The 12,817-nt window shown below is 57.1% G+C and overlaps 1 protein-coding gene across 1 annotated transcript; it reads left to right on the forward strand.

The window, feature by feature from the left end:
- Positions 1-339: 339 nt before the first annotated feature.
- FOXC1 (forkhead box C1) lies at positions 340-2,585 on the forward strand. Its single transcript, XM_058817048.1, has one exon. It carries the CDS (start codon positions 340-342, stop codon positions 2,041-2,043), a length of 1,704 nt encoding a protein of 567 aa, XP_058673031.1. The 3' UTR covers positions 2,044-2,585.
- Positions 2,586-12,817: the final 10,232 nt, after the last annotated feature.

Here is a 12,817-nt window from a genome sequence, read left to right on the forward strand (position 1 = left end):
TACTTTTTTTTTTTTTCCTCCGCCGTTTTCTTTTTTAAAACATTTTCCCCCTTTTTTGTCCCCCCTCCTTTTTCCCCCCCTTTTTTGATTTTTTTTTTCCCCCCTCCGCGTGGAGCGCGGGAGCTCGCCGGTGGGCTTTCCCGGGCGAAGAAGAGGAGGCTTTCGGCGCTGCCGTCGTTATTCTTCCTCCCTTTTTCCGCGCTCCGCCGGGGGGGTGGGGGGGTGGGGGTTGCCCGGCCGCCCGGTCCAGCTCGGTCCGCGGAGCGGCGGAGGGGTGGAGGGGGAAGGGACGCGCTGTTTGGTCCGGCGGGGAGGGTGGGGGAAAGCTGACGGGAGGACATGCAGGCTCGCTACTCCGTGTCCAGTCCCAACTCCCTAGGAGTGGTGCCGTACCTCGGCGGAGAGCAGAGCTACTACCGGGCCGCTGCAGCGGCGGCCGGCGGGGGCTACACGGCCATGCCGGCCCCGATGAGCATGTACTCCCACCCGGCCCACGAGCAGTACCCGGCCGGCATGGCCCGAGCCTACGGGCCCTACACGCCACCGCCGCAGCCCAAGGATATGGTGAAGCCGCCCTACAGTTACATCGCCCTCATCACCATGGCCATCCAGAACGCTCCCGATAAGAAGATCACCTTGAACGGGATCTACCAGTTCATCATGGAGCGGTTCCCTTTCTACCGGGACAACAAGCAGGGCTGGCAGAACAGCATCCGCCACAACCTCTCCCTCAACGAGTGCTTCGTCAAGGTGCCCCGCGACGACAAGAAGCCCGGCAAGGGCAGCTACTGGACCCTCGACCCCGACTCCTACAACATGTTCGAGAACGGCAGCTTCCTCCGCCGCCGCCGCCGCTTCAAAAAGAAGGACGCCGTCAAGGACAAGGAGGAGAAGGACCGCCTGCACCTCAAGGACCATGCCCCGCCGCGCCCGCCGCCGCCCGCCGCCGCCGCCGAGCCCGAGGGCGGCCCCGCCGGGGGCAGCGCCGCGCCGCCGCCGCCGCCCGTCCGCATCCAGGACATCAAGACGGAGAACGGCACGGCCTCGCCGCCGCAGGCCGTGTCCCCCCCGGGCGCCGCGCCGCCGCTCGGCGCCGTGCCCAAGATCGAGAGCCCCGACAGCAGCAGCAGCCTCTCCAGCGGCGGCAGCCCCCGCAGCACCCTCCCCTCCAGCCGCTCCCTCAGCCTGGAGGCCCCCGAGCCCCCGCCGCCCCCGCCGCCGCCCCCGCCGCCGCCCCACCACCACGGCCCGGGCTTCAGCGTGGACAACATCATGACCTCGCTGCGGGGCTCGCCGCAGGCCGCCGCCGAGCTGGGCGCCGGCCTCCTGGCCCCCGCCGCCGCCGCCCCGCGCACCGGCATCCCGCCCGCGCTGTCCCTCGGGGGATACTCGCCGGGACACAGCTCCGTCTACGGCTCGCCCTGCGGCCAGGCGGCCGCCGGCACCGCCGCCGGCACCTACCACTGCAACATGCAGGCCATGAGCCTGTACGCGGCGGCGGGCGGCGCCGACCGGCCCGGCCACCTGCCCTCCGCGGCCGCCAGCCCCGCCGAGGACCCGCTGCCCGAGTACGCGATGCCCTCGGGCGGCGGCGGCGGCGGCGGCGGCGGCGGGGCGGGGGGCGGCGGCGGCGGGGCGCTGGGGCACGGCGGGCTGGGCGGCGCGGCGGGCGGCCACCAGGAGGGGCACCACCCGCACCCGCACCAGGGCCGCCTGGCCTCCTGGTACCTCAACCAGGCGGCGGCGGCCGCGGCGGCGGCGGCGGCGGCGGCGGGGGAGCTGGGCCCGCTGGCGGGCGCGGCGGGCTACGCGGGGCCGCAGCAGGGCTTCGCCGCCGCCCCGAGAGAGGTGTTCGAGGCGCCGCGGCTCGGGCTGAGCGCCTCGCCGGGCGGCGGCGGCGGCGGCGGAGGAGGCAGCGGGGCAGGGGGCGGCGGCGGCGGCGGCGGGGCGGGGGGCGGCGGGAGCTGTCAGATGGCCTTCCCCGGCAGCCAGCCGCTCTACCGCACCTCCGGGGCCTTCGTCTACGACTGCGGCAAGTTCTGAGCGCGCCCCGTCGCGGGGACACCGCGGGAACTCAGCTCCGCTCCGCACCGAGCCGCCGGCCCTCGCAGCGCCCGCGGAGGGAAGCGGGCGCATCGCGAAAAGCTTTTGTACAGAGACAGCCCCAAAGCATGTCTTGGTTTGTTAAAGGACAGTGTTACTCCAATAACACGTAAGTTTTGTTTTTCTAATTGCTTTGAGAAATACTTTTTTTTTCCCGCCCCCCATCCCGCGCTCTTTCCCGTCCCTTAAGGTATTGTCATGCCCCGTGTTTAAAAGGGAGCGAAAAGTCCAGCGTAGAGTACCAGCTTCTTTCCCCCTCCCCTTCCTCTTCTACAAGGACTTGTTTTAAAATGTAAATGGCGACATAGTAATTTATTTTTAATTTGTAGTTGGATGTTGCGGACCAAACGCCAGAAAGTGTTTCCCCCTTTCCTGAAAAGTGACGTTATAATTGACTGAAACGCTGATTTTTTTCACTATATATAAAAAGGGAAACTGTATTAATCTTATTCTATCAATATTTTTCTTTTTTTTTTTTTGTTGAAAATATTCTGAAGGTATTGCATTGTTTGTTTATTAATAAATTACCATTCAGTTGGAATGATCCTTTACACGTCTGTATATTTTAATGCTTTCATTTAGAGAGAGAGAAAGAAAGAGAGGGAAAAGGGATTTCATAACTAACTTTGTCGCTGGAACAGCTTGTTCCCCTCCGCACAAATTCCAAAGACCATTTAGGAACTGCCAGGTCGAAAAATCCCTTTTCAGTCTCTTCTGCAATATGTTCCACTTAGTCAGCTCTCCTTATCCGCTAGGAAAAAAATACTTTCCCATGGCAGCTCTGAGTTGGCAAATAAACAAACACGTTTTCTTAGCAATTAATGGCAAGACCTGGAAACATTTGACCATACACAGTAGTATGGCGACATTAGGTTGTTTTAAATGATATGCTTATGTAAGGATATATTAAGTGATAACTCCGAGGTAGAAGTGCATGCACTAGATTCCAGACCATGTGTAACTGTATATGTCGAGCTATCGATCGCTCTGTGTGTGTTTCGAATGTATTTATATCTAAGATTTACATATGTACCTATATTTAAAGAAGGATTACGTATTTATTTATAGTTTCATATACGTATTGCATATTTTTCTAAACTCCAGTGTATAGCAGATGCCAAATAATCTGTAGTACGTGTACTCTTAAATATAATGCTAGCATATAAATTACTGCTTCTTAGAAGTGATGGCAAAGCATGCAATCGCATCAGTGAAGCCGCTTCTGTAACACATAAAGTTCTGTTTTATTTCGGGGCCGAGGGGCAAGAGTAGTAGTGTTAAAGGGTACTTGTACAGTCTACCCATACACCTTTACAGCTCTGCATTACTCCTGTCCTTCAGGGACTTCACTGGTCTGCGTCTCAATTGCTCGGACAGATTATTTTTCAAATATTTTGTGGGGGCGAATTTTTCTTATATAGTTGCTTGGGTGCTGTTTTGGTTTGGTTTTTCTTTCTTTCTTTTTCTTTTTTCTTTTTTCTTTTTTTTTTTTTTTTATTTCCTCTCCTTACCTTCCTCAGTTTTCCTCAAATCGGAAAAAAAAAATATATATTACCAGGGTAGCAAATGAGTGCTGCACAGACTGGCACCTTGTCAGATCAAGAATTCTACCTTCTGGAAAATTTACTATTAAGAAACTACGGTCAGTGGGGATCACCTTCCCCTTTTGTAAGTAACCACCAAAATGCAATAAATCCATTAACTTAAAAGAACCGGCCTTGTCAGTCAGACTTGGAAATAAGTTTATTTGATTACAGACATTTAAGGCCTAAAATCTGCTTTCAAGATAATACAGTTTCCTATCAGAATCTCTTATCTAAAGGCAACACTTAACAGTAATTGCTGTTGCATTGTTAAGGGTTACGCTGTAAATAAATACAAAGGTATTTACAGTTCAACCTTATTACCTCGCTTTTGAGCTGTGCTTCCTTCCAAAGCAATAGTCCCATGTTTAGAAAACACCTCCAGCAGATGAACCGGGGGGAATGAACCGGGGGGAGTGTGTCATCTTAGAACGCGTGGGCTTAGAACACGTTTATTTAAGTATGGCGTAGTCTTTGCTTTTTCGTGCTAGTACCTCTACGAAGATTACCGGGTGCCTTATTTACATTTATTTGTTTGCTGAGTTGGGTAAGGGAACCTTAAACGCTCCATCGCTCAGTTGTGGTAAAGCTGATGAGGAGGACGAGCAAAGCTGAGCGCCTTCGCTCCTGGGACATAATTTCTGCTCCCCGTTTTTCACCAGTAAAGGGAAACAAAATGTTACGTATTCTCGGTGGGGCTCGCTTTCAGCTCCGCACCGTCCCTCTCCCGGTACCGAGCGGGGGCAGCGAACTGGCGGCTCCCGCCCACCGCCGCCTCCTTGGGAGCGGGGCTGCAGCGCCGGAGGCACGGCGGGGCTCTCGCTGCCTTACGCCCCGGCTCCCTCTCGCTGCAGAGGGGACCCTCGGCGGGGCAGCTCCCTCTGCCTTGGCGTATGCGTTTGCCAGCGGGGTGGCTGCATAATAAGCCCATTCCTGCCCCCCGTCATGTATTAAAAATAAAATTTAAAGAAGGCAGAGGGTAGAGGCGATTGAGCCTGCTATTTGCCTGTTATTTTTATTGCGATCAGGCGCCGGCTTTCCTGTAGTTTGGGTTTTCTCAGGGGTCTGCAGCGGTAGGGTGTTTGTGGCGAAAATAAATAGTGGGGAGCGCAGTTGTCAGCCCGGCTTGTTTAATAACCCGTTGCATTGTCAGTGGTGCTGCTCGGCTGGGGAAGCTGGGGGGCCGTGCGAGGCTTGAACAAGTGCCGTGTGTAATTACTGCTAATGCTCGGGGCGGTGCGCGGCCCTCTGCCGCGGGGCGGCCGCGCAACTTGCGCTGCCCGTGGCCCTGGCTGCGAAAGGGCGGGCGGTGCGGGCTCGGCGGGCCGGGAGGGCGGCTCGCACTCGGGGACGGGGCACAGGGAAACTTCCCTCTCGGCCGCAGGTAGGTCGTGTCGGGATCTTCTGCCCCCGGAGGGGATCCCTTTCCTGAAGTGACGTGCGTGGTGGCGGCGGAGGTCACCTCCTGCTTCTCGGTGTGACGAGCTGGCTCACCGCACACGCGTGCCTTCGTCTTGAGTTTTAAAAACACTGCTTTATTTAAATTATTATCACAATCATAATCATAATCTTTTTTTCTCCCGCTCCCCACAGAAATTGATCACAACGAAAATAAGGTTAGCAGTGCTGGCTGTCCCCGCGGCAGGCAGTGGAAGGTGCGGGCTTGGCCGCGGGAGCCCCGCCGGGCGCGCAGCCCGGTACCGCGGGTCCCTGCGCGACATTGCACGGACGGGGGTCGGCATCTCTGGGCTCTGCCGGGCCGGACCTTCGTCGTGAGGCAGCTGCTGGGATGGGGAAAGGCCGAGCAGGCTCGCTAGAAATCTTGCCGGGCTGGGGCAGCGCGATGGGAGGCAGGGAGCGGGGCATCTGCCATCGTGAACTGCGGGCGTGGGGCCCAGCGTGGGGCACGAACCCTTGTTCCTCCTGTGCTTCCCTCCTCTTGCGCACAGGAGGCAAACCCGAGCGAGCGTCCCTTCTGACCTGTGATTGTCTCCCAGCAGAACTGGGCCTGCCCTGAACGCCACGGGAGATGCGGTGAGACCTTGTGCAGCGGTGGGCACGGGACGTGCGCTGAGAGGTGTCCCCTAAGGCCTCGACATCTGCGGTGGCAGCCCCTACAGCAAACGGGGACACTTGGCCCCAGCCATGCCTGCGGAGAGGTCATTTAGGCGCCAGGTTAGCACGGCGCTTTGTGGTGTTTTTGTTTTTTTAGCTCAAACTGATTTTTTTTTTTAGTTTTCCAAACTGTTGCTTTGCTTTTCGTCTATAAAACAAAACAGCTTAACAGCTTTTTTTTTTTTTTTTTTTTTTTTTTTTTTTTTTTTCTTTTTTTAACAGATTTGAGGAACCGTTCCATTTTCGTGGTGGTTCTGGTGGTTTCTCACTTGTACTCGCTCATCTGTCACTTAAACTGTGGAAAACGTAGAGAGGAGGAATATTCTCCTTTCTAAGTTTCCTCCTTAGAATTTCTTCTTAAAGTAATTACAGTTCATATTATGTTCCTATTATGCAAAGGTCATAATCAAAAATAGCAGAGAAATGCATGCAGATAGTCGAGAGGGCATGGATTAAAACCCCTTCCCTACCGCCACAGGCCAGGTCAGATGGAGAACATGGTGGGGCTGTTTTGTGGATGGAGACATTAATTGAGTGGTTCCAAACCGGCGTTTTATGATATCTGGGGCCCTTTCTGATACCCAAGAAGTTCGGGAAAGGCGTTTCGAAGTTAGAGGCTATTTTCATAGCCGGGCTCAACTTCGTAATGCTGTTGGTAACTCTGAGGCTGCAGCGCTTTGACCAGCTGCCTGTACGCTGCTCTCACCTCCCCAAAAGCACGCCGCTGGAGCAGGACGAGCTCAGAGTTTCGCCCTGTCCTCTGGAGGCTTGGCTTGGGCGTTTCGGGCGAGTCGCGCTTGGCGCACGCAAAAGCTGCTGCTGGTTGTGCGGGCTGTGCGGGTTGTGCGGGTTGTGCGGGCTGTGCGGGCTGTGCGGGCTGTGCGGGTTGTGCGGGCTGTGCGGGCTGTGCGGGCTGTGCGGGTTGTGCGGGCTGTGCGGGCTGTGCGGGTTGTGCGGGTTGTGCGGGAGGCAGCGCGGGAAAGGAGCGGTGGCGCACGGTCGGGGGCTGCGCGCCTCTCCGCGCCCGCGTAGAGATGACCGTGAGGTAAAAATGCTCAGTCTTCATTACGTCGTTGATTGCGTAGGCAAAAGCGTGTAGCGCCGAGGCGCGCACATGGCTCCAGTGCACAGCGCAGGAGAGCTGCGGTGCGGCGCGGCCCCTGGAAGCTCTCCCCCGTCCGCTTCCCGAAATAAACCATTTCAACAGCGACGGCTAATCGAACATTAGCTTTCAATTAATTTCACTCGTAAAGTGATTTAAACTCCTTCGCGTACTCAGTCCATTTTCCCCGTCTCCCTGTGCTGGGACCAGGCGTGTTGGCTAAATTCATCTGCACTTTGAGATGAGCTAATCTTTTGATTAGGGTTTTTCGGTTTTTTTTTTTTTGGGGGGGGGGGGGGGCAGGGGGGGTTGGGGTCGTTTTTGTTTTGTGGATTTTGGTGGGGTTTTTTAGGCTAGGAGGGAGATGAGGAGCACGGTGGTGCGCGCTGTCAGGGCGTGCGAGGCTGAGCTGTGGCTGCGCGGGGGCGCAGGTAGCGCGCAGCCGGGGTGGCGCGGAGGGCGCGCCCAGGTTTGCGCGGTAAGAAGCGCAAGAGGCTGGCGAGCCTGGGGTGGCTGTGCTCTAAGGGAACCGCTCGGAGCTCCCCAGGGACGTGCGCGGGTTTCGGTCCCGTATTTCGGTCACAAACTCACGGGCTGGGAGGGCACCAGTCATCATTCCCGTATCGGTCCCCCCCCAGCTTTTTTTTCCTTTTCCCTTCTGCCTCGCCTCCCCGGCGTCTTGTCTGTTGTGAATCCGCCCCAAAGGTGGTGCGGTGCCACGGTGAGCGTAGCCCTCCTGGTTTAATTACGCTGGGGCTCATAAAGCCATTCGCTTCTTTCCAAAGTAATAAACAAACGTCGCGTTAGGTCAAGATTGATGGTGTCCATGCAATAAAAACGGGCCAGGTCAGGAAGGAATAAAATTCAATCAGAGCTCGCGGAATCATTTTTCAGGGGACAGAAAGACAGAAAAGGAGACGGGGGTCAAGGGAGACGATGTCGCCATTCACAACACACCAGCCGGGAGGGAGGAGGGCGAGGGTTAACGAGCGATTGTTTTTTATCAAGCGGAGCCTAATTGAACGAAACAATAGCCGCATGGAGGGGGGTGGAGGGGGAGAGGGCCGGCTCCTTACCCGGTAGTTGCGGGGCCGGGCGGCAGCCCCGTACCCTGGTGGAGGCACCGGGGAGCCCTCGCAGCACTGCTGAGCCCCCCATTCCCCCTTAAAATGGTACACACGCACCTGGGGCAGCCGGCAGGCCTTGTCCTAGGCCGGGGCTGGCCTTGCAGGTAGCGTTAGCAATCGATCTGGGGGACCACAATGGGAGGACCCCTCATTTCCTAACGAGACGTCCTAAAAGCCCTGCTTGGACGGCCAGAGAAGTAAGCCCCAGAACTCCAGAGGGTAACTCCGGCTGGTCCGGCAGGAGCGGGAGCCCTCCGTGCCATTTGGGACTAATCCCTTGAGTGTAGCTCGGTGCTGAGGCTGCTGGCGCCCAGAAATTTGGCAAGCGGCTGCGAGGTGGTGCTCGCCGGACCCCCGACGGCCGGAGGGTGCCGGGCTCGGAGGAACAGGCCCGTCGGAGGGCTGTGGTGCTCAGGGAACAGACGGGGAAGCCCCTGCGACCCGAGGGACAGCTTTTTGTCCTGGCCTGCTACGCCAGTGTTCTGTGCTGCGCGGGCCTGGGAAGTAGCCGGCAGTCTCCCTCCCTCCTTTAAGCAGGCAGGGTCTTTGGGAGGTGGGGGGAATTTCTCCCTCACCCCCTGAATCTATTTTACACACCTCTGCGACCTTCTAGGCCTGTAGCTTGTGCCTTGCTTAGCATGCGTATGCCACAAAAAAATGGCTGTTAAAAAGCGCCAGGACGGAGAGTGAAGGGAAGACAGCCCGAGCTACCGGTGAGGGCTCTCAGGATCTCCGTCTGAAAGAGAATTGGGTGTTCGGCAATAATTTTTTTTTGCCCCCTAAACAAACGCAGCTTGAAACGACTTGGGTGGGCAGAAGGGAGCAATTTGTGAGCCAGAGAGCAAAGTGAGATGGGCAGGCAGCCGGCCCACAACTTACCTGCTGGGGACGTTCACCTGACCTTTAGGTGTCAGGGGGCTTGGTTGTGCCGTGTATCACCCCACGTTCAGGTCAGATGCTTTAGATTGCGTTCAGCAGAATTAAAAAAACAGCAGTGAAAACCCCAAACTGGAATCCCCCTCCTTTCCAGCCCCCATCACCTCTGGGGAGAATCCAGGAAAACCAACACATTTAGAACCATTAGCTCTTAAAATAGCTGAATTTCCTCCAGTAGAAAAAACGCAAATTATTACACTCACGATTTCAAGATATTTATATATTATATGAATCGATGAATAAACAGGTCATATCACTACAACCATCATCCCTCGGAAGGCAAGTGCTCGGATCAGGAAAGAAAGGCCATAAACCTTTTCCAAAATGTTCCTGGAATTTATTTACTTGCCAGAACATTTAAGCTGCCGAGTTTAATTTCTTTCCTTTTATTCCTCTTTTTTCCCCCTTTTTAAAAAAATAAATATTTAAAATAAGGAAAAAGAAGAATGTTTTCCATTGAACGATAATGCAAAAGTACTGATAATATCGTCCGTAGCAGAAGTGAATTGTTTAAACAATGTCGGTGCTTGCAAGATTGCGCAGTATAAATACATTCCCAGTGCCGTTTTGATGCGGGTTTCGAGAGAAACTCTATTTTCTGCATGTGTTCTGTGTGTGCATTTCCCCCGGTCCGGTTGTGCGGAGGCTGAAGCCGTAAGCGGGCGGAGGACACGTCGCCCTGCCAGCCCCGGGCCGGGCATGCCCGGCTGCCCGCGGCGTGGGACGGGGCCGGGCGCTCGCACAGCTCGCCCCTGCCAGCGAGGAGCTCCCCGCCATTCTCCCCAAGCGAGGATTTATGAAAGTGCTGGCGGCCAGCGCTTCTAGCCTCGCCTCTCAAGGATGGGGTGGATTTAAAAACTGAATAACGAATTGCAGAAAAATTACGACTTTCTCCCGACGCCATTTCCCACCCCCCAAGCGCTCCGCCGGGGGGGTGGGACGGTGATGTCCGCGGAATGCACCGGTGCGAGCTCATTAGCAAAGCAAAGGTTGCAATTAGCGTCTGCTGCTGCGAAGCGACCTCTCCCCCGCCCGCCTCTCCTTTAGCCCCCATCACCAAATAATTGCAAAGTATCTGTTGATGTTTTTCTTCCACCCGTCAAAACGTTGGAGCCCTGCCTGCTCCAGGGCTCCGTCCTGGTTTTGTTGTGTCTGGAGACAATGCTCAGCCAGCGAACCCTCAGAGGTGAAGGGGGGTCACAAGGGGAGGCAGGAGCGCGGCCCTGCGAGCCGACGGGGGCCTCCCCTTGCCTCCCACCCCTGCAAATCTGCCACCCGCAGGTGGGAGGGGCGGCGACCCCCGCCCGGTGCCCCTCTCCCCGCGCTGCTCCGGGACAGCCCCGAGCGCGCCTTCCCGGCCGGGCGAGCAGCGGGAAGAGGATGTGACCCTCATGTCCGCCCGGGGGGGACGTGGCTGCTTTATGTGCAAGGCATCGGGGGAGGTGGTGGCGGGGCACTCTTCTATTCTCCCAATTTACACCTAAATTTTATTTTTCTAAATACCTTGCAGCACTCGATGCGTCTCCGAGAGCCACCAAGGCCGGCCGCAGAGCCTCTTCCCACCACCCCCCTAAGCCGTGTTGGAGCCCGAGGAGCGGGGCTGCGCTGCCTTCAGCCCCCGTGTGCTTTTACCCTTCGGGCTTGCTCTCCAAGCTTCGAGGCGTATTTTTAGATGGCGCTGGCGGTTTTGCCCTGCGACCCCGCGGAGAGCCCCGTCGCTTTGTCTCGCCGGCCTTCCGCACCGGGGCCGGGCGGAGGGCGGCGGGCGGGCCGGCTGTGTCGCCGGCGGGCCCTGGGGCAGCGCCGACCCCCGGCCCGGCCGCTGGCAGGAGTGCCAAGGGCTTGTGCTCCCCTGGGGCCACCCCACCCCAGCCCCCGCCGCGCTCCTTGCTGCCTGCAAGCCTACGAGTGGCCTGAAAGGCCTCCAGAGAAGGGAAAAAAGTTTTGAAAGGGCTCTCGTTGTACCGTTGTCACAACAGGTTCTGGGGAAGGGCAGCGACCCGTATGGCGGAGGCGAGGGCTGAGTTATGGCTGAGAGACGCGGTGCGGCGGCGCTGACAGGCGGCGGGCGCGGTGGAGCGGGCCCGGCCGTCGCTGCTCGTAATTCCTGGCGCTGCCGGGCAGGGAGCCGCAGGCAGGGCCAGGCCGGCCTTCCCCACCGGGCCCCAGCCCTGTGCAGCTCGCTGGGCAGCAGCTGGGCCCTCTCTTCTCTCCCTGCCCACCCGAGTCCCCTGTTCCTGACGGGGCTCACTCCCGGGCAGTCCGCACCACCCAGCGCTGCCATTGCTATCCTGCTTCTCCCCGCAGCAGCGGCGCGGGGTGAACTCTCCTCTTCCCACGACGTAGTGGAACAGGCTGTCCGGGTGGGGACCCCCGAAAGAGTCCCGGGCCCATATTCCCGGCTCCGGGCAGTGCAGGGTGTTGTATAGTCAGGCCCTGGCCACCAACCGGCCTTTCCCGGCCGGTGCCACAGCGGTTCCGGGAAACGTTAAACCCATCGTGTTTTTCTTTTTGTTCGGTGCTGCTGCTGAGGATGGTTGGGAGCTTGCGAAAGATGTGAGGGACTGGGGGCCTGCTCGGTTATTTACTACTGAGGCTCCTCTTTTCCATTAACGAAGCTGCAGTGTTGCAGTACATGAGGACTGCAAGTACATGAGACCAGAGACGGGCAAAGGGGGAATGTATCTTTCGATCCTGCACGCAGAAAACGCTTGACGTGCACACGAAACTGATGTGGAGAACACAAGTCTGTAGCTAGTGTATCAGCTACATATACCATATCATCTCTCTAAGTTGAAGCTTGTTAGTGGTTTGTTTTGTTTTGCCTGCAAGTTATTATTTATTTCGTTTTCAAGACGTGGTCCCGTGGTCAAAGAGCGGTACTTTAGGAGCAATTAAGAATCAGGCAGGAAGGTAGTGTTAGGGGAGCCGAAAAGCAGTTCTGACCTTTGCCAAATGGTAAAAAGCAGTGGGGCAGTGTAGATTTTGTCCTGTCATGACCAGGACCTTTTTTTGTTTTGTCCCTACAAAGGCAGCAGAAAGACACCCAGCACCAGGCCACCGTGAGGGACTGCTTGGTATAGAATCAGTTTTCACTTTCCCATCTTTTTCCCAATTTGTTCTCCAATATAGACAGAGAAACCAGAGAACGAAAATGCTTCTCTGGAGTGTGCTACGGTGAGAGATGCCAAAGAAAAGACCCTGAAGTCGAAGCTCCCAGTCCTCGGCAGAGACGTGTAAGCTAATATTCAGATGTACCAGCAAGCCTGCTAGTGAATCACTGTAAGCGAAAAAGTAGTTTGCTGCCATAAAAAAACGCCTTCCCATAAAAGCGCTGGAATACTTTTAAAAATAATTGTTCTGCTCGCCACCAAAGACCCGCCACCCGCAGCCCGTGACCGCCTGGCCGAGGCGCTGAGGCGGGCGCAGCCCTCGGTGCGGCCGGGCAGAGGGAGCTCGCCCCCTCCGCTCCCCTCCCCTCCCCTTCCCTTCCCTCCGCGGCCCGGGGCGGGGGGGAAAGCGCTGGGCACGGGAGAGCCGCCCGGCCGTGGCAGGGTGCGGAGGCAGCCGCAGGGGGTGCCCACGGCACAGGGGCGAGCGCGTCCCGCGGGGGTTGTGCAGGAGATCCACGCGGGGTGAACGCTGCGGAAGAGCGCAGCTAATCCATGGACATGCGCCCACGGGAAGGGGGATTAGTGCTGGTTTACTCTTAAAAATAAAGCGGGGGGCAGCCGTGGAGTCGCACCCGTTCGAGGAGAAAAACACCCAAGGAGGGTTTTTATAAATATACCCACAGGAGGTGAGTGGCAATGTGTATGTGATGCCGTAGGGAGGTCCAGGCCTCCGGACTG

This window comes from Ammospiza caudacuta, chromosome 1 (genome assembly GCF_027887145.1).
Source record: "Ammospiza caudacuta isolate bAmmCau1 chromosome 1, bAmmCau1.pri, whole genome shotgun sequence".
Taxonomy (NCBI): Eukaryota; Metazoa; Chordata; class Aves; order Passeriformes; family Passerellidae; genus Ammospiza; species Ammospiza caudacuta.

What these genes read in the sequence shown, in the direction of transcription:
- FOXC1 (XM_058817048.1), top strand. Translation starts at nt 340, where the DNA reads ATGCAGGCTCGCTACTCCGTGTCCAGTCCCAACTCCCTAGGAGTGGTG.